Consider the following 26,090-nt stretch of genomic DNA (forward strand, 5'->3'; position numbering starts at 1 on the left):
TGGTAAAAAAAAAAAAATAGTTGTTCCTATGCTTTATATTCGTAGGTTATAAATAAGCATACAAATGTGAGAAATCAACACTTAAAGGATTTATCATATAATCACATGAGTTAAAGAATGACATACATACTTTGTCAATGGGTACAAATTCCATACTCAAGCATGGAGTGAAGGGAAGAAAATGATAAATAGTGGGGTTCACATAAATGGATTTACAGAAGGAGCCCTAGATGGTTTTTATGGGACCATTCAACATATATGTGAGCTTAAGTATAATACTACAACCTATCCTAAGTGAGTAGTATTATTTTATTGTCACTAGTTTGATCCAACAAGTAGAAGAATAAGGGTAGATCTTAAATATGGTACAGTGGAAATTCGAAGGGATAAAAGCTATAATTTGGTTGACCTATTCATTAGTGCACATAATGTAAGGCAAGCGTATTATGTGCCATATCTAGCAACAAGATGGGATAAACGTGCTTGATGTGTAACAATAAAATCGAAGCGAAGGGATTACATTGAATCCAATCATGTACAAGATGACGTGTCTTACCAAGTTGAGGAAATGTCACATGTTAATGAAGTCATTGAAGTTGAAAGTGTTTCTGGGTTGCAAGATTTAAAAGGTGGTGTTGAAGAAGTAAATCTTGCTAGTATGTTGACAAATAAAAAAGAATCCACTAATTTGAATGGAGAATCAAACAATATTGAACAAGACAATGAAGGAGAATTAAAAAATGACTTTGAAGTTTACAATTCTGAAGAGGATTTGACGTTGATCTTTGTTAGTTAGTTATAATATTTGTTATTAGTGATATGTTTGTTTTCTTCTAATACTTCAATACTTTGTTAGTCTATTTTATTTTAGTTGTCATATGAAAGTTCGTTAGCTATCTAATTTTCATCCATCCTACTATTTTATTAGAATATTTATGTTATAATATTATATTTCTATATATAGATATGTCATTAGATGACGCTGACCCTCCTTATACTGACGTTGTACTATTCGTGATTTAAGGTCCTAATTTGGGATCTTAAACTAATGATGCTCTTAGTATAAGTTAGATAGTATTCTATTTTGGGGCAACGCTACACAAGATGCCAGAGAAAGCAAAAAAATTAAAGCTCAAACAAGAATCCAACCTATTTCTACATGCATGCACAAGTAGATAACAACTTGCATGACAAAAGTCATTCATTCAAATAAAATTTGAGCCCCGTGAACATGCTACAAGTAAATATAACATACACGGTCTTCTCAAAAATAGAACCACTTAATAATTTGAGCCCAGCAAATCTACTCGACTTGTATGTAAAACCAGAAACAAACATCATTTCTTTTAGTAGAAATTGAAATCTTCCAAAAACAAAATTCTAAAAATTAGGATAAATTGGTTTTCCCTATTCCAAAAGAAATCCAAATTTGGGTCTTGTATTCCTTATTCTCTTCACTTTATTCTTTTCCAATTCAAAGAAATAAATCCAAACTTGAAAGAAAATAAACTACAATGTGCACGTGGAAACTCGCCATAAAGAAATGAATAAATCCCAATTTCTAGATATAAATTCATATTGAAAACAATAAACAATACATGATCTCAACAAAAAAATATTTATTTTAAGATAACTAGATTAAATTTCAAAAGATCGAAGAATTACAACAAACGCACACTAAGCAAGATCTCTCATAACAATATTAAATAACTAGCAAAGCGGTTAACGTAATTACCATAATAGGAGTCATGCATCTCATGCTGCAGGAAATTAATGATCAACATAGGTACATACTTAGACTGCCAAGGTTATCAACTTGTTTGATGACTTCTCTAAAAACGCAGTTGACCCACATGCCTATTCATTAGATTGATCAATTGTCAAGTATTTGGGTTACACATATCTTTTTCACTTCAAAGGATTAAAATCAAGGGCATCAGAATCAAGCTCAAGTTGGACACCCTTAGAAACCAAGATCCCAAAACAAGTGGACCTTCCCCAAGTATCCATTCTTTAGCAATCAGATTTAGAGCATTAATAGTAGCCACCAATCTACATGTAAATCAAATCATCCACTGCCCAAAACAATCTCTGTACAAGCAACAATACAAGATTTGCAGCCACCATAAGAATCAATTGGGACCTGACATTCTTTCACCATCTTTTAACCTTGATTTTTCATATTTTCTGAGTTTGCATTACAAAAGTATTCACATGATAATAACTTATTCAATAAGCGCTTAATCAAGCCTTTTTTTGAAACACACCTTAAGTCATCTATGGATTCCACTTGAGGAGAGAACGGCCTGACAACACATGCATTTTCATCACTGCTGGAAACAATTGCATTCTTATTTGATGCATGGCAATGCTCCATTATGTCATTTGTTGGCTTATATATGGATTCTACTTGAAGAGAGATGGTCCCAACAACACATTCATTTTCATCACCACTAGAATCCATTACATTCTTATTTCGTGCACGGGAATGCTCTATTTTTTCATTCATTGGTTCATATATGAGATAAATTGTTGTCTTGTAAACAGTTAATTTGCTCCAGAAGACAACAACAATTTGCACTTTGTTTGCAGGCTCTATTTTTGATAGTACCCCCTGCCACTCCTCATCTTCAAAGGAGACTAATGCATTTCTCTTATAAAGTTGAATGATGGCCTTTGTGTGATTTATCACCAACAAATTTTTCAAACCATCTGAAGTTATATTTTCCGGGGAAGAATAATGGACATGGCACATCATTTTCTTCAAGTTACGCCCTTTCACTTGAGGGATTTCAAAAGTCACGGATGAACCTTCGCTGTTGAAGGTTAACCAATCAGGATAGCTATCACCGGGGAGCAAACAACCACCACCATCACTAGTAGCCATATTCTGTAAAAATGAAGATATATGCTCAAAAGTTTATCAATCAATGTATTAGTACCACCATATAATTAATTCAACAATTTAAGATATAACAAGATAATAACTCATTTTCTCATCATTTAAAATTATAATCTTGATTACGCAAAAACTACTCAGCACAATCATAAGTATGAAAAGTAAATTGTTAAAAAAAAATTTAAAGTTATGCATAAATATATTTGCTTGGATAATTTAAACAAAATCCATTGGTCCAAGTAAGAGTTCCATACCCGTAACAAAATAAACATAAAATGAATAAAAAATAGTTCTATACCAACCGAAAAAACAATGAAAAGTGAGAGAACATTTTCAATTTAATATTAAATTTTATATCGTGACAATAATAAATTGTACCTCGCATTAAAGTATATATATATATTTTTTAAATTACCTAGCATTAAATTAAATATGCACTTTGAATATGATAGCAGTTAATGATGAAATAAAGTACATATAAAAATGATGTTACTAGTACTACACTTAACTAATGTAAAATTCAGATTTATGTTGGATTTCGTGCTCTTACCGCAATGACAGATTGACTAACACATGATTAGAAGATAGTTTTTAATTACTAAATACTCGTATCGTAACTTTCTTTCTTAATTGGTTATTACTAACAAAGTGTTCCTTTCAGCGAGACTTTATTTTTTAATTTGTCCTTCCAGGTATAACTAATTCCTAGACACAATTACAAAAGTAATTAAAGCTAAGACAACTACTAATAGCAAAATATATATTGACTGTGTCAAAAAAATCTATGTTGGTGTATGATCATTTTAAAATGACATGTTTATATATATATATATATATATATATATATATATATATATATATATATATATATATATATATATATATATATATATATATATATAATTGATATATTAAAAATAGTTCTATTGACAAAAGATAAGGAAATTAGATACATAAGAGAGAAATTAAGGGTAAAACCTGTAAAATTCTCTGTTTCAGAATATTGGTGACTTGACAACTCGTTCCCATTTGAATTAAAAGTGATCTCCTGAAATTTTTTGATCCTAAGTTGTGTACTTGATTGTTGCATTCAATTAATGTTAAAACATTCATATTATGCATTTGCGATGTGGCTGCAGTTGATTCCAATTCTTCAAAATTTGTGGCATATAAAGCATCCAAAATATTTGCAGCATCTATAGAAAGTTGAAGTTCTGAGCCACACTCTATACAAAGACTTTGAAGCAGTGGAAGGTCCTTAGAAATATATGATAGATGATTGGAACTACTATTTGGCACGTCTAAAGAAACGAGAGATGACACATCTAGAAATGTTTGAACGCGGGATGAGAGACTATTTGTGGGTGACATCCAAGACCAAATGATTGAAGGAAACACATCACGTGAGAATCCTTCATAGCCGCACAAAGAGATATATCCAATTCTTTTTGATCTAACTATTGAAAATGGCACTCTTGTTATTGCAGTCTTATCCGCAATAAGGGTTGTCAAAGACTCCATTTGTTCCAAATCCTCTTCTAACTTGTCAATCTTTAAACATCCTGAAAGAATGAGTGCTTTAAGAGATTTCAACTTATAGATACTTCTTGGAAGCTTACGAAGGCTAATACAATCTTGAAAATTTATTAGAAGAACTTTATTGAGATGTCCAATGGTATAGGAAATCTCGGACAACCTTGGACAATCTATGAGTAATAGCTTTTCAAGATTAGGCAAATTTGAAAAGTCTGGAGTCTGTGTTAAATAATGAGAATGACTGAGATTAAGAATTTTCAGCTTCTCCATTACCTACAAGAAAAAAAAGAGCATACAATAGAGAAAATTAAAGTTAGAGATAAAACTCAAAACATAAATAGAATCAATTACATTGTGTTATGAGCATCTCAATAGAAAGTGAAATATTTATACTTGTGTAATGCCATTTCTTAGTGCCAATATATTTTGATAAAGGTTTACTTTTTCTTTTGAAGTCTTCCACCCAAGGATATATATATATATATATATATATATATATATATATATGGATTTTTCTAACATATACCATTGTTTTTTTATTAGTATGAATACGTTAACAAGCTACATCATTAATGATTTTAAGACACATTCACTAGTTATAGTTTGCTAACTCACTTATATTAAAAAATAGAAGTGTATACATTAGTCAGTTCCACAAGTATTTACCAACACAGATCTTTATTTTTTAATATAAGTGCATTAGTATGCTACATCATTATGTATTTTAAGATGTTCTTTAGTTATAGTTTGCTAACACACTCATACTAAAAAATAAAAGTGTGTTGTAGCAAGACCAAGACCAATATATATATATATATATAACTCCTTTGAGAACAATAATGCATTTCATATTTCATGTAGTTGACATCTAATTAGAACATGACACATGACAGTTATTATCAAATAAGAACGTGACACGCAACAGTCAATATCATTTGCTAACGGTCAACGTCCAATTGTGTCATGGGGGACCAATATTGCACGATTTTACAAAATAGAAAAATCAAATTCATGAATTAAAAAACTGGGGAACCAAATTCGAAATTAGAGATAAAATAGAGGACCAATTTTACAAATTTGCCTATAAGTTTTTATGAGCATTTTATGGCTTCTTTGATCAATTAGTAAAAATTGCAACTCCTACATTACCTCTCCTTTGTTTTTAATATATTTAATTATTTGAAGTCATAAGCTCCGTCTCTTATGTTTTTTTTAAAAAAACTATAATGTAAGTTCATAATAAACTTACAAAATCTATTTTATTAGATACTAGATAATCTTAAAAAAATTGAATTTTGAATTACATTGAGGGTAAAACTTTTAATTTAATGTATCAAGGTTTTACTCTTACCTAATGAAAAATAAGACTTTATTGTTGTTATACCAAAGTTTCATACATACAATCATTATCAAGAATTTTGAGTTTTTATATGATGTGGCAATGCAACTTTTTTATATTGCTTATGCATGTTGAGGATATCACTACAAGAGGAAAATATTCGTAAACTTTAGCATTGGAATTAAAGTTCTAATGCATCATTAAATGGTGGTATCACAAGTAAAGAACAAAATAGCCATAAAATTTAACACCAACACCACAATGCCTACACTATCTATTGTAACATAGCATTGACTTAATTCAGGTCAAATAATCGCTATAGATTGCATATAAATTTATTTGTGTCAGCTATGCCAGCACAAAAATGGGGATGCTTCAAGGTTTAGATTTGTGTTTCCAAGGTCTAACCTACACTATTAGCACGAATTAAGTCAACACTAAAATTAACATAATCTAATTTGACACTAATAAATGTCGTCTAGTAAATACCACAAATACAAATATACTCATAATAGTGTTTTCTATAAGTCAACTTAGTTGACGCTATTTAGTGTTGGCTCAAGCACAATTTTTTTTTGCTAAATGTTCATTTAGCCTCAATTTTTGTCGTTTAGCATAATTATTATTTTTTGCTAAATGCTCATTTAGATATTTTAGGATATGAAAAAAAATAAATGTTGGTATCTTGATCATTTCCAATTGTAGGCTTACTGGGTTTACCGTATAAAAGGAAGGCTAGAGCTTGTATTAGAATATGAATATATAAACGTTCATTTTAGTTATACATAATTATCAATTTGATCTCTTTATTTATTTAAAATATTCAATTATCAATCAAATCCTTTATTTTTTAAAAATATCTCAATGTGATTCTTTTCAAGGAGTTTGCAATTTAACGTCGTAAGTCTCAATTAGACAAAAAAGATCACATTGAGATATTTAAAAAAAAATAAAAGACTTGATTGAAACTTTCAGAAATAAAATGACCTAATTAAATATTCTAAATAAATAAAAGGAGCATATTAATAATTAAATCTTTTATTTAAACTTAAACTTTTACAGAAGTACTTGCAATATAAGAGAGGCTGAGAAAAACATTGATGAAATTTGTCTAAAAGCACTATATAGTGAAATAGTATTAACATTTGAGAAAATTTAAATTACACCATAAAGAAGAAGAGAAAAAATACTAATGAATTTCAAAAAACTAAATTAATACCTGGGCTTCTTTCCACAAAAGATTAACATTGCTGTTTTCTAGCTCAATGGAAACTAGACTTCCTTGATAAAGGTTTGTTGGTATGCATGCTAAAGGAAATCCATGCCAACAAAGCCATCTAAGATCTTTGGAAAGATACTTGAAATCTCCAACCAGTTGTACACCAGCAAGTTGAAGCAACCTGAGTTTTTTCATCTCCTTAAAAGCTTTAGTGCTCAAACATTTTGTATTAGTTCTTGGTAACTTCAAAGCCAGTCCCTCAATAGCTTTTGTTCCCTATGATAGAAAAAACGAAAGGGTAAAACATGCGTAGCTAAAAAGATATATGGTAGTTAAAACTCTTGTGAGAAAACCCATCATTTGTTTTAGGAGCTAAGAAGCAAAAACCAATTCACAACCAAACCAATTATCAAAATTCTTGTGACAATCAATCGCACAAATGAATATTAAGAACTGACTCATAAATGTGTTAGTTGTATCCATTAGCTTTGGATATTTTAAATTAAAAAAAATAATAGATGGAAGTCTTACAGTTTCTTTTGATAATACATCAAGCGCATCTTCATGAACCCATAACCTACTACGCTCCTCAAGCTCCATTGGTGTTTTTGAACGAATGATTTCTCTTCCCATGTCTCGCAGCAAATCATGCATTCCAAGCTTGTTCTTATAATCTACAGTTACAAGGCTTCTTTCTACCAAGACACGTATTCCATTTTCTGCACAAAGCCCACAACCATTTAATATATGTATAACATCATTCCGGTCCATTCCTATAAAGAAACAAGCTATATCAAGGAATATTCCTTTCTCTGTATCATCAGTTAAACCATCATAGCTTATTTTTAATTTCTCTTGTACTTCACCATTAGGAATTTTCTTGAGTTTCTCCAATACATTCTTCCACTCTGTAACCTCCATATCAAACAAATAGGACCCAAGGACTTCAAGAGCTAGTGGCAATCCCGCAGAATAAGCAACTACATTTCTAGAAAGTTCAATAAAATCTTCTCTTGGACTTGCTTGCTTAAATGCATGCCAACTAAAAAGCTCAATAGATTCATCTTCATTCATCCCTTTCATTCTGAACACTTTGTCAACTCTTCTCCCTCTAAGTATATGCATATCTCTAGTTGTGATGATTATTCTACTCCCTGAACCAAACCATTCACGACTTCCACACAAAACATTCAATTGATGCAAATTATTTACATCATCAAGTATAAGAAGTACCCTTTTATGGCGAAGTCGTTCTTTCAACATAACTTTTCCTGAATCAACATCACGTATCTTTGTGTTTGTGTCTTTTTCGATATCAAATAGAAGTTGTTCTTGTAGATATACTTGACCAGCATCTTGCTCCCAAACTTCCCTAATATGTGCGAGGAAGCTTTTTCCCTCAAAATTGCGGCCAATCTTATTGTAAATGGCTTTTGCAATAGTCGTTTTACCAATGCCTCCCATCCCCCACATCCCGAGTACTAGAACATCATTTGATTGTTTTTGGTCTATTAGTTCAATCATTTCCTGGACTCGTGGTTCTACGCCGACTGGATTATCAGCAACGAACAACTCTGTCTTGTCTAACAAACGCGTAACGTTTTCAACAATGGTTTTGATAGCCTCACTTTCATTCCTATAATAAAAAAAACATAATAAAAACAAAGAAAAGGTGTGTCCAAATATTCATCAAAATTTAAGAGAAATTTGAGTAAAAAGTTATAATTGTACAAGCGTCTGTTGTTCTCCATTAGGTTCATCCATTGCATGGTACTTACTAACATTTCTATAAAATATATATGACAAAATGATAAATCTATTATAGCTCTTAGAGTGTGTTTGATTCTGATTTTATTTTTTGGTTTTGAAAACTTTTTTGCCGAACATTTGTCAATACCTAATATTTAGAACGGGAAAAAATAAAGATAATGGAAGAAGAAGATGAAGCAACAAAAATAAGAAATGCTTAAATATAATTTTAGTCCACCTACAATTTTGGTTATACTATTTTAAAATAAAGACATTTGATCTATTATTTAAAAAAAAATCATAATTTCTGTATATCTTTGAATTTTACCTACATTTATTTCATTCACTTTAATTAATTAACACATTTTTACGGTACCATAAATGAAGACGTTAGGTCGAGGGTTTCATTGAGAATTTCTTAAAATAAATGAATGAAATATTTTTATTTTAAAATAGATAGACCAAAATTACAGATTGAAAAAAATAGGTGGACCAAAATTGTATTTAAACCAAGAATACGAGTAATTAACAAAAGAGAAAAATCATAAATTGTTCACTTTCAATTTTAAAAACTAAAACCAAGATTATTTTTTAAAATATCTTAAATTAATTTTATCAAGCATTTTGTTTTGTTATTTAAAAACAAAAAATAAATATGTACAATGAACAAACAAGCTCTTGTTTTTGTACTACTTTAAACAACGAAGGTTTTTGGTTGGTGGGAAAGATTCATACGAAAGAATCTTCCAATGTGATGAAGGCGTTCAAAGACAAAAGGTTTGAGTGAAAGAATCTTCCAACTACTAATAGCATAAATACACAAAATATTACCCAGCTAGGGGTGAATTTAGATGAGTGTGGGTCACAAAGGTTTGGAAATTTGTCTCAAAAAATCAAAAGGCTTTGAAAGAAACTGTATAAGATTCAACAAAGCCCCCAGGTCAGTTTCTTAACAAACACAAAAGTTGAGATTGAAGGTGAGTTGGAGGAGCCTTTAAGGCTTGAGGAGGTCCTTTGGAAGCAGAGGTTGAAGGTGGAGTGGTTGATGTATGTGGATAGGAACACAACTTTCTTTCATAGAAAAACATCCCACCAAAAGCAAGTCAATACCACAAAGAAGATTCAGGATGATGATGGAAATGTGTATAGGAATGCAGAGGACATTGGTGAGGTATTATCAAAGTATTTCTCTGATCTTTTTACCTCATCTCCGCCCTCATGACATGACAGAAATTGCAAGCCTTGTGGAGGGGAGAAATTATGGAGAGATGTGATACTTTCTGGATGTGGAGTTTTCAAGAGAGGAGATTTATGAAGCCTTAGAGTAGTGCACCCCACCAAAGCTCCCGGGGAAGATGGCAATCCAGCTTTATTCTATCAGAAGTTTTAGCATATATTATTAGAGAGGACGTCATAAACATGGCCCTGAATATTTTGAATGGTGATCGACCAAGACCCTTCTATGATAAATAAGACTCTTATCCAAAAGGTAAAAAATCCCTCTCAAGCCAGTGAGTTTAGACCTATTAGCCTTTGTAATGTTGTGTTTAAGATTATTACAAAAACTATTGCCAACAGGCTAAAGTGTATTCTTCCCCATATTATTGATGAAACTTAGAATGATTAATTTTTTGATTTTCTGTAGAGCCATGGTGGAGGAGGCAAGAAGGCTAGTGAATATTTTGATGTCCTATGAAATAGCCTCAAGCCAGAGAATTAATTTAAAAAATTCAGAACTCTCATGTAACCGAAATCTTCCAAGTCCCAGAATTGATGAGCTAACAAGGCTTCTTGTGTAAAGGCAGTGGAAAGTCATGACAAATACCTAGGATTGTCCACATTCATAAGTAGATCAAAATCATAGGTCTTCCAATTTGTTAAAGAGTGGGGAAGAAAGTAAAAGGGTGGAAAGAGAAGGCAATGGTGGGGCCTCATATGTTTTGAAAATTCATTGGTGGCCCGAGTGCTAAAGGCAAAATACTATCCACGGTGTCACCCTTTAGACGCATCCAGAGGACATAGACCAAGATATATGTGGTCTAGTATTATTATGGCCTCAAAGGATATAATGAAGGAAGAGTGTTATGGAGGATTGGAGATGGACGTAGTGTGGAGGTTTATGAAGACAAATGGCTTCAAAGTGGAGATGTATCTTTATACCATGTCCCACACGAATCACAACAAGTAAATCCTTTGCTAGTGGCTGATCTCATTAACCATGAAGCAAGACAATGGAAGGGGGAGCTTATTAAGATGATTTTTCTGTCACATGTGAAGGAAGAAATTCACAGAATTCCTTTGACTGAAACGGGAAAGGAAGACAAGCTAAATGGCAACATTCTATGGATGGGAGGTACAATGTCAAATCCGGTTGCTGGTGTGAGATGAAAAAGATGCAAAATGAGGAGGGATCAACAAGTTCTATAGCTAGAAAATTAGGTCCAGAGATTTGGAAAACTGATATTGCACCGAAATGCCAAAACCTTGTGTGGAGGGCGTGCCACAACATTCTCCGAGTGAGACAAAACCTGATCAAAAGAGGAATGCATATTGGCCCAATGTGCCCATGGTGTTTAGAGAACGAGGAAACAACGATTCATGCTTTGATTGGCTGTGAGGGTGTCAAGAGAATATGGTTTGCATCAAATGTGGTGGTATATGCGAGCTCTGCCATTTCAAATGTCGAGGCTTGGATGAGTGAAATTATAGCACAACCCAGACTTCACAGCAAGGGTCTTTGAATTGATTTGGGTACTGTGGAAGAGAAGAACCCTCTGGGTTTTCTCATAGAAGGAATTGCAGCCAAGACAAGTTATAGATATAACGGTCTCATTGGCATAACATAAAAAATAGATGCATAGCAGGCAACAAAACCAGAACATCAGTTGGAATCCTCCCACAGGAAATCAGACGAAGGTAAATTTTGATGCACTATAAAGATTAGGAGTTGGTACAGGTTTGAGAGCTGTGTTCAGGGACAATGCTGGTAACCATTTGGCTTCAGCCTGCCTCTTTATTCCATATTGCTACGATCCTCTTATTGAAGAAGTGATAACATTCAGGTGGGATATTAAGACGCTGGGGAACATGTGTTTTTCAAACGCCACATTTGAGACTAATAGTTAACTTCTGCATATGGCATGGAAGAATCATAGAAGACAAGATTTGTCTCTTACCAGGCAGAAATTCTAAAGGATTCTGAATCTCTTACGAATAGAAGGAGAAATCTGCCTTTAGTTTCACAAAGAGGGAAAGGGAATTTAGTGGCTGATAAATTAGCTACGTTAGCTTTTAATTTTCTTGAAATGTACTGGCTCAAGAACGCTCCTCCCCAGATTTTGGCTCTTTTAGAATCAGATGTTATTGCCTTTGGCAACCTTGCTTCAGTTCAATAAAAGGAAATATTTATTTAACCTTAATTTTTTTATATTGTTTTATAAACACTAAATTGCCATAATTATTCTTACTCTGCTAATCTACCATGTATATTAACTCTCTTTCCATCTTTTAAATATTTCCCTTTCTATAAAATGCTTTAAACATGACCTCTGAATAATAAAAGTAACAAGGAAAAAAATTACTAATGACGGTTGATTAATTTGGTTAATAGCCAATTTAAAAATTGTACAATTACGGTACTATCACGGTACTATCGTACATAAACATTTGAAGTATTAAAAAATGTTGAGTGTTAGATGAAGAAATGTGAGAAGGCAGAAGTGTTTCATTACCTGGAATTTAGGACTACAATCCCTGAGATGCTAGCAGCCTCACAAAGTGCCTCTGCCCAATGTTTCACGAGGATGTTTATCTCTTTAGCAGCAATCTTCACTTTTCCCCTTCATACATGTTATGAATTTCATAGATGTTATTTTTAAGAGACAATTAAACGATTAAAGAATAACAAATGGATAATTCATACAAAGTTGCTTTATACAGTGGACTATCTAAATCGGCTGTAGCAGGTTATAACAAACAAATAAATCCGTTGAACCGGTAACCAACTAATACATGTGTAATATTACCCCTCATGCTGTGGGTTGGAAAATAGAAATCAATCCCAGCTTGAAAACAAATTTCTGAAAATGCTTGGGATGTAAACTTTTGGTGAAGAGATCTTCAGTTTGGTCAGTGGTGTATTAGGGTAGCAGTGGCATTAATCCAGCCATACATTTCTCGCGGAAAACATGAAAATCAATCTTGAGATGCTTGATCCTCTCTTGAAAAACGGGTTTGGTTGCGATGTACAAAGCACTTTGATTAATGCATCAGATCACCGACTGTTTGGAAAAAGTGAAGGAGAGATCTTGAAGAAGAAAAATCAACAATTGCAGCTCACAAGTAGCTGAGCTAAGGCTCAATATTCTGCCACGGATGAGGACTTTGCCACTGTTGGCTGCTTCTTGGATTTCCAACAAACCAGTGACCGAGTCTCCCAAAAAGAAACAATAACCAATCATAGAACGATTAGTATCGAGACATCCACCCTAATCTGTGTCACTAAAACCAGGGAGTTGTATTATAGATGACACGGGAAATTAAGAAAAGTCCTTTCGTCGGGATTCCCTTTCAAATACCAAGGTAAGTGTTGGTCAGCATGGGATATATCTGGGTGTGTGAAAGTCAGGTATAGGAGGCAACATCTTGGCAAAGTCTCAAGGTAGGTTCAGAAGGGGTGGTTGCAGGTTTGGCACTGAGAACACCAGCATCACTTAAGAGATCGAGACAATATTGGCCTTGGCATAAAGAGATACCTCTTGATGAGTGAGAAACTTCAAAACCAAGAAAGAACTTAAGAATGCCCAAATCGTTGATGCCAAATTGATTATCTAAAATCTGCTTGAACGAAGTTATCATATCCATAGAATTTTCAACAATGACTACGTTAACTACATACACGAGTAGTAAGGGAATCAACTGTGTGATGAATAAAAAAGGAGTGATCAACTATAGAATGTTGAAATCCAAGTTGGAGAAGCAAGAAATTCAACTTCTCATACCATTTGCGGCTAGCTAGTTTAAGTCCATAGAGTTACTTAACAAGCTTGCAAACCTTATTTTTTCCTGATACTTGAGGCACTTGCACATACACACTTCCTTTAGATCCCCATGGAGAAATGCGTTATTGACATCCAATTGGTGAATGAACCAATTGTTGATAGATGCCAAAGCCAAAAGGTCGAACTCGGATTATGGTTAACTTGCCATTGGAGAGAAAGTATTAAAGTAATCACACCCTTAATATGGTTGCAATTAACCTTAGGTCACCAACCGAGCCTTGAACCTGGCTCTCAATAGATCCATCCAGTTTCCTCTTAATTTTGTACACCCATTGGCGGACAATGGGCACAACATTGGCAGAGGGACGGATCCAGGAATGCATTAAAGGGGGTGGGGGGTCGATTTTTTTTTTTACATAATTATTTAACTTCTAATAAATAATTATTTGATAAATAAAAGACTTAAATATGTTTTTGGTCCTTGATCAATACCCATTTTTTACATTTGGTCCTTAATAAATTTTTCCTTTGGATCAAGTCCTTAATATTTGAAAAAATTTGTCTCAAGTCCCTACCGTTAATCAAAAATCGTTATTTGTCTACGTGGCCTTTAACCGACCACGCAAGCATGCCTTGTGTGGTGCCACATGTGATTTTGTCTGAATGGGATTACACATGGAAAAAAAGTAAAAAACAACATCGTTTTGCATGTTAAAAAATTTTCTTTTTTTTTCTTTCTTTTCCCAATCTACTTCACAATCGCCGCCAACCACAAAAACTTTCACTATGACACAACCACCACCACAATAGTATGCAAACACCCAAAACCCCAACAACTTCCAACATCAACCAAAGCAACAATATGCAAATATTCCGTTCAAAATGCTTGCTTCTAATTCACAAGTTTCATTTGCCAAAATCTCAACCATCTATCAACAATCTTCAAAATCAATAAATTGTCACAAATGGGCAATTCACTAAATTGCAACAAGCATTGAAAAAATTGTGTAAATAATTTGTCAATGGGAATAAAATTCAGAAACTACTAGGAAAACCATTTGTTGGTGCCCTCCATAACTTTCTGAAACTCAACCCAACAACAACAAGGTGGAGGGTGGAGGTAGCACAACAGTTCAAGATCTGGTTTATCGTGGTCGCACGCATGCCCTGAGGTTATAGGGTGGTTCACGCGTATTCAGGTGAGGGATAGAGAGCGACACGGGGTGTTGGGAGCAGAGGTTGTACACGACACAGAGGTATCGGTTGGGTTGTGCAAGTCTAGATAGAGAGAACATCGCACATATTTGGTCTCGGATCCCGATTCAGTTTCGGATTCGGAGGAAAAGTGTTGGGGCTGAAGGGGCGGAGTGTTTTTGGAAACTGCTGGTGGTGGGAGATCTTCCTTGGAATCAGAATTGGAAGTGGTGGGTGGCTCGTTGAGAGGAGAAGGATGCAATTCAGCCTCTCCAGCTCTAAGAACAGGATCACCTATTGCGCCGCCACCGCAACCGCTATTGATGGGGGCAGAGGAAGCGGCACAACCAAGTTGGTGAGTGGGAGAGATGAAGACAAACATTTTTTTAAAAAATACTTCTAAATCTAATTTTATTTTAATTTTTATGTAGATAAAGAATCTTGAGGGAGGGGGGCAAGCAACCACCCCCTTAAATCCGTCCCTGAACACCGGGGGCAAACCACAATCTAACAGGTAATAGCAACCAATTCCCAAGCACGCAGTGCTCCCAAATCACCCAGAGGTGACCCCACCAAATCCTAACTGAATTCCTTCCTGATTATTCCCTTCCAGCAATAGCTATCTATAGCCACTCTCATGCATTCACAGTCACGTCATCATCTTTCATTCCTTTTGTCTTTTTCCTAGTATAAACTCTCCACACCTTTGGCCTAGGCCCCACTTCACTAATCACATTTCTATCAACTCCCACCTCCTTAGACAATGCCTTGTCCTCAAGGCAAAATTCTGGAAACTAGCAACGCAAGACTTCATTATCCTCCCATGTCACATCCTCTAAAGCTTTATTTTTCCATTGTATCAAGGTCTGTTGAACCTCATTACCCCCCTATATTATGACTCTTGAACCCAACACCTTGTCTGGGTACACATCAGTCTCCTCAGTCACTTCCAAATCTTTAGGTAACTCTCCCTGTACCTGATAGTTCCCAACAGCTCGCTTAAGTAATGACACATGAAAAACTGGATGAATTCTAGATGCTGATGGAAGTTTCAACCTGTAAGCTACTTCGCCAATCTTATCCGCCACCTGGAAAGGTCCATAGAAACTTGCAGCGAGTTTCTGATGAATTCTTTTTACCACTGATTGTTGTCTATGGGGTCTAAGTTTCAGAAAGACCCATTCTCCAACTTCAAAACACAAGTCCCTCCTCTTCTTGTTAGCATACCTTGTCATTTGTTCCTGAGCTTTGAGCAAGTGGAGTTTGAGTTGATTCAAAGCCTCATCTCTTTCACTCAACTCCAATGCCACAGCAGCCACCTTAGTCTCATTAGACAAAAATCTCAACAATGCAGGATGTTGCCTCCCATATACCACCTCGAACGGAGTCTTCCCAATAGACACATGAAAGGTAGTGTTGTACCAAAACTCAGCCCAAGGGACCCACAATGACCAAGTCTTTGGATGATCAAAAGCAAAGCGCCGTAGATAACTTTCCAGACACCTGTTAACCACCTCCGTTTGACCATCTGTTTCCGGATGATATGCTGAACTCATTTTCAGCTTAGTACCCTGTAACTTGAACAGTTCCATCCAGAAATGACTCACAAATAAAGGATCTCTATCACTGATTATAGAACTTGGAATTCCATGAAGTCTCACCACTTCTTTAACAAAGAGCTCAGCAATTGACTTAGCAGTATATGGATGTTTGAGTAAAACAAAATGACTATACTTAGATAGTCTATCCACAACCACTAACACAGCTGCATAACCCTTAGACTTAGGCAACCCAATGATAAAATCTAAGGACAAGTCTTCCCACACACCATTAGGAATAGGTAGAGGCTGTAACAAACCACTAGGAGTAGTAGCACTATATTTTTGTCTCTGACAAACATCACAAGATCTAACATAATCCCTTACACTCCTCTGCATCCCCACCCAATATAAGGAATCTGCCAGTCTTCGGTATGTTCTCAGAAAACCTGAGTGCCCTCCAGCAGGAGTACTATGAAATTCTTCCAATAGCCAAGGAATAGAGGGTGATTCGGGGGAAATCACCAACCTGCCATGATAAAGTAAAACTCCATGTTTCACCTGAAACCCAGGTCTAACATCAGGAGACTCCTGCACTTCTTTCAGTAACTTTTGAATGTACGGATCATTAGTTATTTCATCCAAAAGTTTCTGTCTATCAGCCCACAAGGGAAAAGAAATAATAGAATTCATTTCTACCTCACCATGACATCTGGACAGAGCATCAGCAGCTCTATTCTCTAAGCCAGGCTTGTACTTAACTTCAAATTGAAAGCCTAGCAGTTTGGCCAACCAACACTGCTGATCTGGAGATGAAACTCTCTGTTGTAAAAAATGCTTCAGGCTTTTATGATCTGTGTGCACAATAAATTCTCTGCCCAATAAATAATGTCTCCAGTGTTGAATACAAAGCACAAGGGCCATCAATTCCTTCTCATAGACAGATTTTGCCAGATTCCCATCAGATAAAGCTTTACTGAAGAAAGCAATAGGTCGTCTCTGCTGCATTAGAACAGCACCTATACCTCTGCCAGCCGCATCACACTCAACTTCAAAAGGTAAATCAAAATTTGGAAGAATTAGCACCGGGGGAGAAGTCATGATCCTCTTCATCTCCTCAAAGGCCTTGACAGCTTCTATTCCCCAAGAAAAATTGTCTTTCTTAGTCAATTCGGTGAGAGGTTTTGCTATTTTACCATAATCTTGGATAAACTTTCTATAATACCCTGTGAGACCCAAAAAACCACGTACCCCCTTCACATTCTTTGGTGTGGGCCATGCAAGAATACACTTCACCTTTTCAGGGTCAACTGCCACACCTTCTCCAGAAATGATATGGCCAAGATAATCAATTTGAGCACAACCAAACCTACACTTTGCTTGATTTGCCACAAAACAATGCTCAACTAAAACAGACAAAACCATCCTCAAATGCATTTGGTGTTCCTCGATATCTCTACTGTAAATCAGAATATCATCAAAGAATACCAAGACAAACTTTCTCAAATAAGGCCGAAAAATGTCATTCATGGTGGCTTGGAAGGTAGCTGGGGCATTCATTAGTCCAAAAGGCATTACTAAATATTCATAGTGGCCGTTATGTGTTCTAAACGCCGTTTTAGGGATGTCATCCTCATGCACTCTAATTTGATGATATCCAGATTTTAGATCAATTTTAGAGAACATAGTAGCTCCATATAATTCATCTAACAACTCATCAACTATAGGGATTGGGTACTTATCTGGTACTGTAGCTTTATTTAAGGCCCTGTAGTCTACACACATTCTCCAGCTCTTGTCTTTCTTTTTGACTAATAACACAGGACTTGAAAATGAACTCATACTCGGCCGAATGACTCCAGCTTTCAACAGTTCTGACACTTGCTTTTCAATTTCTTCTTTTTGGTGATGAGGGTACCTGTAGGGTCTGACATTAATGGCACCATGATCAGGATAAAGCTTAATCCGATGCACCTGACTCCTCTCAGGAGGTAGTTGAATGTTGTTTCCAAACACTTCCTGGAATTCTTCTAGTATAGGTTTTAAGCCTTTGGGAACCACTGACTTGGTTGCTTCCATTGACTGTAGATGAACCCACCACCAGCCCAGCTCAGTTCTGCTATGAGTATCCTTAAGATAGGAGTTCAAATAACATTGTCTGACCACCTTAATGCCTTGACCTTGCAATTTCACCAACTCATTTTCATAAGAAAATTGCATAGTCATGGCCTCCCAATCCATAATCACCTTCCCAAGAGTGCTTAACCAAGCAACTCCTAACACCATATCCATTCCCCCCAGCTCCAACACCAACACATCCACAATCACTTCAATCCCCCCATCTTCATATTGACCCCTTTACACACTCCATTTGTTATCACCTTATGACCATCACCAAGCTTGATACTCTTAGCTGCTGTAGGTGTGATGACAAGACCCAAAGTAGTAGTCACTTTGGGAGAAATGAAATTGTGGCTCGCACCACTATCAATCAACACCAATAAATCCACATTCTGTATCGTTCCTTCAACCTTCATGGTGTGAGACTCGCCCATGCTTCCCAATACCCCCATCAGTTTACATTCCACCTCCACTTCTTCACTTTCCACCGTCACATCCTCCATACTTATAATTTCCCCTTCCTCTGTCATGGTTTCACTTTCTCCTAGGATTAGAACCCTAAGAGCTCGTTCTGGACATTTATGCAACGTAGGGTGGTATTTTCCCCCACATTTGAAACAAAGACCCTTTGCTCTCCTCTCTTCGAATTCATCATTGTGGATATTCCCTTCCACCTCTCCGTCGTGCCGGAACGCGGACCCCCATCGTTTTTGCGAGCTGAGGAAACCAAAGACAAAGTTGAATTTGTGTTGGATCCACTCGGACCAGTTTTCTGACTCGGGTTTGACCCACCCGACTGAAACGAACGAGTTGCATCCCTGGGTTGAGACCCCCATTTCCTCATTAATAACCCGGTCCAATCCTTCTGGCCCACACGCTCGTACCCCCCTTTTTTCACCTCACGACGCTCACCATCGTCATCTTCCTCCTTCCATTCCTCTTCAACATCTTTCGCAATTCTCATCATCTCCATCCTATTTCGAGAATTCAAAGTACGCACCCTCCTCCGAATTTGAGGTTTCAATCCACTCATAAAATATCCCAGGTATTGTTCTTCAGGAAGCCTTCCAACTTGTGATGACAACAGCTCAAAAGCTTCGATGAATTCCTCCACACTTCCTTTCTGCCTCAACATCGAAAGTTCCTCGAACGGATTCTCCAGACGACGTCCTCCATAACGAGCAATTAACGCTCGCTTCAACTTCTCCCATGACAACTCATCTTCAATCTCCATCAACAGGTTGAACCAGTGAATAGTTGAACCAAGCCACAGGATCATCTCCATCAAACAGAGGCAACTTCACCTTCTTCTCGGCGAGGCGAGATTCACTCTGTGCAGAGTCACCAGCAGAGGCTTCCTCCTCTTGAGTCTCCCTTCTCTTTCCGATCTGTTTGCTTAATTCTGCGAGAATCAAGCTTTGTTGCTGCACTTGGAGAGCGAGCTCTTGCAGCGTTGTTGTCGCATTCCCCATCTGTGTCTCTAAAGCGTCAACTCGGTCACCCATCTTAGGCTTCCTTGACATCTACAATCTTCTTCGTTGTGTGAGATTGATCCGGCAGGTCGGACCAATTGATGGGTCTTAATGCACAAAAATAGTGATAAAATGGATATAACAATGTAATATGAGTAATGAAACTGCAATGGTATTGCTGTGAGATCCACAATTACAGGAAGATAAGAGCAGAAAAAAAGAAAAATAACAAACTAGTAATAGCAACCAATTCCCAAGCACGCAGTGCTCCCAAATCACCCAGAGGCGACCCCACCAAATCCTAACTGAATTCCTTCCTGATTATTCCCTTCCAGCAATAGCTATCTATACCCACTCTCATACGTTCACAGCCACGTCATCATCTTTCATTCCTTTTGTCTTTTTCCTAGTATAAACTCTCCACACCCTTGGCCTAGGCCCCACTTCACTAATCACATTTCTATCAGATGAAGACAAACATTTTTTTAAAAAATACTTCTAAATCTAATTTTATTTTAATTCTCATGTAGATAAAGAATCTTGAGGGAGGGGGGCAAGCAACCACCCCCTTAAATCCGTCCCTGAACATCGGGGGCAAACCACAATCTAACAAGTCTGATTTTCCTCTAAAGCTCTAAGTTCTGCCTGCGGGGCATCAACCAACATTGATCCTTGTTGGCTTGTGTGAAAGTGGTGGGTCAGTTAAGGTAGAAATGAAAAGGCCATAAGCTTTGTGATTAGGGGATAATGACTGATAGGAGAGGTAAGAACTAATGGGATAAAGGCATTTTGATGGCTTAGTAGTAGTGATCAGACAAATATAGTCCTTTACATGTTTAGGTAGTTGTCTTTGTTGGTTAATGCAAATAGCAGCGTTGACAACAAAGATGGTTGAGAGATGGACTGAAAGAGGCAAGGGAATATGTGTTCATAAAATTAAGCATTCCTGGATATCAAAATTTCTTTGCTATCAAAATTCCTTTAACTCCTGCCTTGTACCCCCCCCCCCCCCCCCAAAAGGCACATTTTTGGGCTCTACAATCAAATTTTCCTCTGTAGGCAGCAGCAAGTGTAGAGACATAACAGACACAGTGAGCCAAAAACCTTCTATGTTTGGATAGAAAGTTTTAAAATACCAGAGATTTTAAAATGCAAAGTAATTCAAATGAAGGATATCAAATTTCATTCAATTGAAGATGTTTGGGTTATTAATTTAATTTGGATGAATTGTTTATTATCTGCTTGCCATCCTTTCAAAACTCAAAACTGATTCGTCTCCACTATATCCTTCTACCTGAGAAACTCCTCCAACAGCGACGGTCCAAGATTTTTACTACTGCAACATTCTCGTTGATGGGTCGAAGACCAAGCATTAGCCATGTTTGAAGCTTTGCAACCCTAATAGCATTGATGGTGAGGAGGAACGAAACCACCACGTTAAGGGATCTGCGTCGACGTCATTGACGGTGGTGATGATGTTAGAACGTGTACACTGAGAAACATGCCTGTTGGCAGCAATCGATGTCATGTATGTGCCATGTCTATCAGAATCCTGCAGCGAACGATGCTTGAGTGTTGAGTTTTCAACTCGTGCCCTCATCCTGGTTGAGGAATATTGAGCTCCAATGAGTGTCCGGTTGCAGGAGGTTGCTGAAAATTGATCTCATGGAGTAATCTTCTGTCGTCGATAGGCAACAGAACCATGAGGAAAGGGCGCGTGGTGTGTGACGGGTGGAATTTGAAATTCCACCTATTTTAGTGGAATTGTAAATTCCTCATTTTAACAAAGGACTGAAAAATTGGAGAATTTATGAAATTCTGAAAGTAGATATCCAAAAGTTGTATTTTCCTGAGTATCAATTGAAATACCCTAAAAAATTACATGACCCTCTTTAAATACTTTATTCAAACGCATGCTAAATGAGGGTCTTGTATTCTTCACCATTGAGGCCCGTTACAACAGGCTGCTCAGTTGCCTTTTTAGGCTCCAATTCCTTTCACTGAAAACATTATCCAGCATTATCCAAAACTGTGAGTTCGTTAACAAATTGAGTGACAGAAAGTGAATTTTGTTTGAAGGAATATAAGCCTTCCTGAATTTTGGAAATTCTTACCAGATCTGCTTGTGAGAATCTTTTTCTCGAAAATTCCTCCAAGCATCAGAGGAAAGTTCAGAGTTAGCCATGCTTTCCTAGAATCAGAATCTTTCCAAAGATCATTATCCAGGAACGTACCAAACTGTTGTTGCATCTTTCCCATGTTTTGTCAATCGGATCACACCGATCAGGTTTTCCGATGCTTCCATCAACAAATTTCTGCTTGTTCTTCGTAATCAACGCTTACTGCATCGCTCGAGCCCACTTGTGGTGATTCATACCAGTCAATGGAGAAGAAACGATTGATGCTGCAGGATTTTCATTTGGATTGACATAGAAAAGGCTCATAGGATCTTGTACTGGATTCAGAGTAGAAGAGGGATTATTCGCATTCAGATTGTTGCAAGGAGGCATTTTTCGAAGACTATGCACAGCAGAGTTCCAAAAAGGAGCTCTGATAGTGATAGTGAGATACCATGAAACCATTCAAGAATAAGAAATGGCTAATTCTTTTATTGATCAACACAGCAAAGTGGATACTGAGTTGCTTTGTATAGTAGGTTTATAGGAGGTTATAACAAACAAATAAACCCACGAACCAGTAACAAACTAATATATGTGTAATAACGATGTTTAGTAAAAATACTAAGAAAGCACAAAGCGTTTCAATTACCTGTAATTTAGGACTACAACCCTCGAGATGCCAGCAGCCTCACGAAGTGCTTCCTTCCAAGACATCATTAAGTCCTTAAAATCTCTTATGATCTCCTCTTCAACACTTGATACATGTTATGAATTTCATAAACATGATTTCTAGAGAAAAAGTTCAGTAGAAATGAAAGCAGAAAGTTTCTAAATTACCTGAAATTTAAGAGGAAAGCCAATGGGATGCCACTATGCTCACAATGTGCCTCCCTCCAATGCTTCATGAGGAGGCTTATCTCATTAGCAAACTTCCCTCCTCTTCATAAATGTTATGAATTTCATAAATGTTATTTTTAGAAACAATGTTCAGTCAAAATCTAAAGGCTTTATATATATTTTTTATCTCTAATAAATACCAGATTTTTGTCTTTGTTTCCTAATAAATTTTTGTTTAGCATTAAATTCCTAATAAAACACTTTTGTTTTTTGTCCTTGATATCTTTGTTTTAATCCCTGATAAATTAACGAATTCTGTTTGCTCCCTAATAAATTAGGGAGTTTTGTTTTAATTCCGACTAATAACAAATAGAAAAAATTTCTCAAGGATCAAATATAAAATTCACTAATTTATCAGGGACTAAAACTAAGCGCCAAGAACCAAAAATAAAATAGTTGTTTTACTAACGAATTAATGCAAAACAAAAAAATTTATTAGGGATCATACACGAAATTTGAATATTTATTATGAATAAAAAACATATTAAGCTAAATCTAAAAACTGAAATTGTCTAAATTACTTGGAATTTAGGTGTGCACCCCCCGAGATGCTACCTGCAGCCTCGCAAAGTGCCGTACTCCAATTCACCACAAGCTGTTCTATTTTATAAACCATCTCAATTTCTCTACTTGATACAGGTTATGAATTTCATGAAAGTCAGTATTTTCGGAGACCATTCAGTAAAAATCTTAAAGCAGGAGGTGTCTCAAAAACTACCTGTAATATAAGTCTGCACCATCTGAGAAACCAACAGCCTCACAAAGTGCCTCACACAGTGTTTCCCTCCAATGCTTCACAAGGAGATCTATTAACTTTTCAGCAATCAACATTCCTCTCCTTCATACATGTTATGAATTTCATAAATGTTATTTTTAGGTATGATTTATTTTCTTATTTTGTCCTTATAGATGCAAAAACTTTACATTTTAGTCTCTACTTGAAATCATCCCATTTTAGTCCTTCACATGTAATTTTTAATCCTTTAGCAATGACTAAAATGGATTAAAAATGGTATGTACAACGACTAGAATGTGATGTTTTTAAGTATAAAAGCTAAAAGGTAATGTTTTTATAACTATACACACCAAATGAGGAATTAAATCTTGAGACAATGTTCAGTAAAAAAATATTTGAGTCTAAATACCACGGGATGCGAGTGGCAACACAAAGTCCGTCCCTCCAACGCTCCACAAAGTAGTCTATTTTACTAGCAATGTCCATTTCTCTTCGTCATACATGTCATGAATTTCATAAATGTTATTTTCAGAGACAATGTTCAATAAAAATCTGAAAGCATAAAGTGTCTCAATTACCCCAAATCTGAGACTGAATCCCCCAAGATGCCAGCAGCCTCACGAAGTGCCTCCCTCCAATGCTGCGCGAGGAGACATATCTTATCACCAACCTCCCTTCTAAGACTTCATACATGTACATGTTATGAATTTCATAAACTAAAATTCCAGAGACAATGTTCAGTAAAAATACGAGAAAGCTGGAAGTGTTTTTATTACTTGCAATATCGGACAACAGAAAGCCCTGAGATGCCAGCGGCCTCAGCAAGCGTCTCCCACCATCGTTGCAGCCCTTCCACTTCCACTTTTAAAAGTCTGTTCTCAAGGTTTCGAAATGCTGTTCCAAAGTGGCCTGTTTGATGGCGTACTTCAGAGGGATCTACGTCATAGAACACTGGCACTACCACATGCCCTGTTGTTCTATGACACTCCATTATTTTCTCCAACTCTTTCAAACACCACCGCGACTCTGCATAGTTTCTAGAGAAAACAACAACAGAAACTCGAGACTCTTCGATTGCTAACTGCAGCCAGGGTGAAATTTTATTTCCCCTTGGAAGTGTCTCATCATCCTTGAAAACAAAGACTCCCGCGTCGTGAAGAGCGGTATAGAGATGTGAAGTGAAAGAAGCACGCGTGTCTTCCCCTCTGAAACTTAAAAACACATCATAGCTTCTGTTGTCCTCCTCATACCGTTCACGCAGAAAGTCCATCTCCATCTCCTCATCATGGAGATCAGAGTCGTAACTGGAGGCAGAAGACATGGAAGAGACGAAAGGATATTATTTGCAGATCTGTCGTTTTGTTTTGGGACTAACAAGAAAGGTTGGAGGAGAGACGGCGAGGAGCAGAAGTTGAACGTAGAGATAGGTTTTTTATCTTAGGGTAAAATGGGCTTTTCACATATATATAAAAACTGATGATCCACCGGTGGACCACCTATTAATGTTCCAGAATTTGCCCAACTTATAACGATATATTACTGTGAAGAAAAGTCAAGGCAAAAAGAAACGAAAGTGGAGGATAAAAGTTATTACTATTTATTTACTTTTTCCGTCAATAATGATTTTCAATTTCAAAAAATAAAACAAAAAAACTATTTTTTTTTTTATCATTGAAATCGAATAGTCGTTTGAATAGAATAAAACGATTGGATAGTACTTTGTTGTAAAAGCTTCACTATTTTAAAGCTCTTTTTATACAAAAAAAACTATTTTAATATTTTTAACTTTATTTATGCGAAAAAAATAATTGTTTTTAAAAAAAAATATTTTTTAGTCCTGAAAATATGAGGCATTGATAAATTAATCTTTAGAACATTAAAATTTTAAATTTTATTCTCAAATGTGTAAAAAATATGATAAATTGATTTTGTCATTAAATTTATGAAATTATTTTATTACTATATTTAAGAATTAATTTAATAATAAGTTAGGATTAATTTGATATTAAGTTTTAAAATTAAGAGGCTAATTTTTCAATTCGTCCTTTCTATTTTATTTTTGAATTGGAAAATGCAAGATGTCGATTTTAAAATACCGAATTTAGAGGAAAAAAATATAAATTAAGCACTGGAATGAGAATTCTGGCAACCGAAACAGATGTTCAACAATGTTGAGTGGAATAACAGAGCTCAAGTTATTTATGAAGATGTTCAATTAGGTGGCATATATAGGAAAACCTGGGAGTGAACCAAAAAACTTAATCTGGCCT

General features: G+C 35.9%; 1 protein-coding gene across 3 annotated transcripts; it reads right to left on the reverse strand.

Moving 5' to 3' along the window:
• Window positions 1-1,550: 1,550 nt before the first annotated feature.
• LOC114406066 (TMV resistance protein N-like) lies at window positions 1,551-25,242 on the reverse strand. 3 transcript variants are annotated; one of them, XM_028368634.1, is made up of 12 exons: window positions 24,597-25,242; window positions 24,399-24,503; window positions 24,230-24,310; window positions 23,803-23,922; window positions 23,606-23,710; window positions 23,025-23,126; window positions 22,837-22,941; window positions 12,474-12,581; window positions 7,525-8,629; window positions 6,994-7,269; window positions 3,878-4,708; window positions 1,605-2,890 (listed from the first exon to the last, which is right to left on the reverse strand). In XM_028368634.1, the coding sequence occupies exons 1-12, from the start codon at window positions 25,139-25,141 to the stop codon at window positions 2,165-2,167; spliced, it is 4,209 nt and encodes a 1,402-aa protein (XP_028224435.1). In that variant the 5' UTR covers window positions 25,142-25,242; the 3' UTR covers window positions 1,605-2,164. The 3 variants fall into 3 exon arrangements, with proteins under 3 accessions (XP_028224436.1, XP_028224435.1, XP_028224434.1); XM_028368633.1 differs by having other exon boundaries at window positions 23,606-23,713; XM_028368635.1 differs by lacking the exon at window positions 3,878-4,708 and having other exon boundaries at window positions 1,551-2,890; window positions 23,606-23,713.
• Between the last annotated feature and the right edge of the window lie 848 nt (window positions 25,243-26,090).

Source organism: Glycine soja, chromosome 3, assembly GCF_004193775.1.
Source record: "Glycine soja cultivar W05 chromosome 3, ASM419377v2, whole genome shotgun sequence".
Classification (NCBI taxonomy): Eukaryota; Viridiplantae; Streptophyta; class Magnoliopsida; order Fabales; family Fabaceae; genus Glycine; species Glycine soja.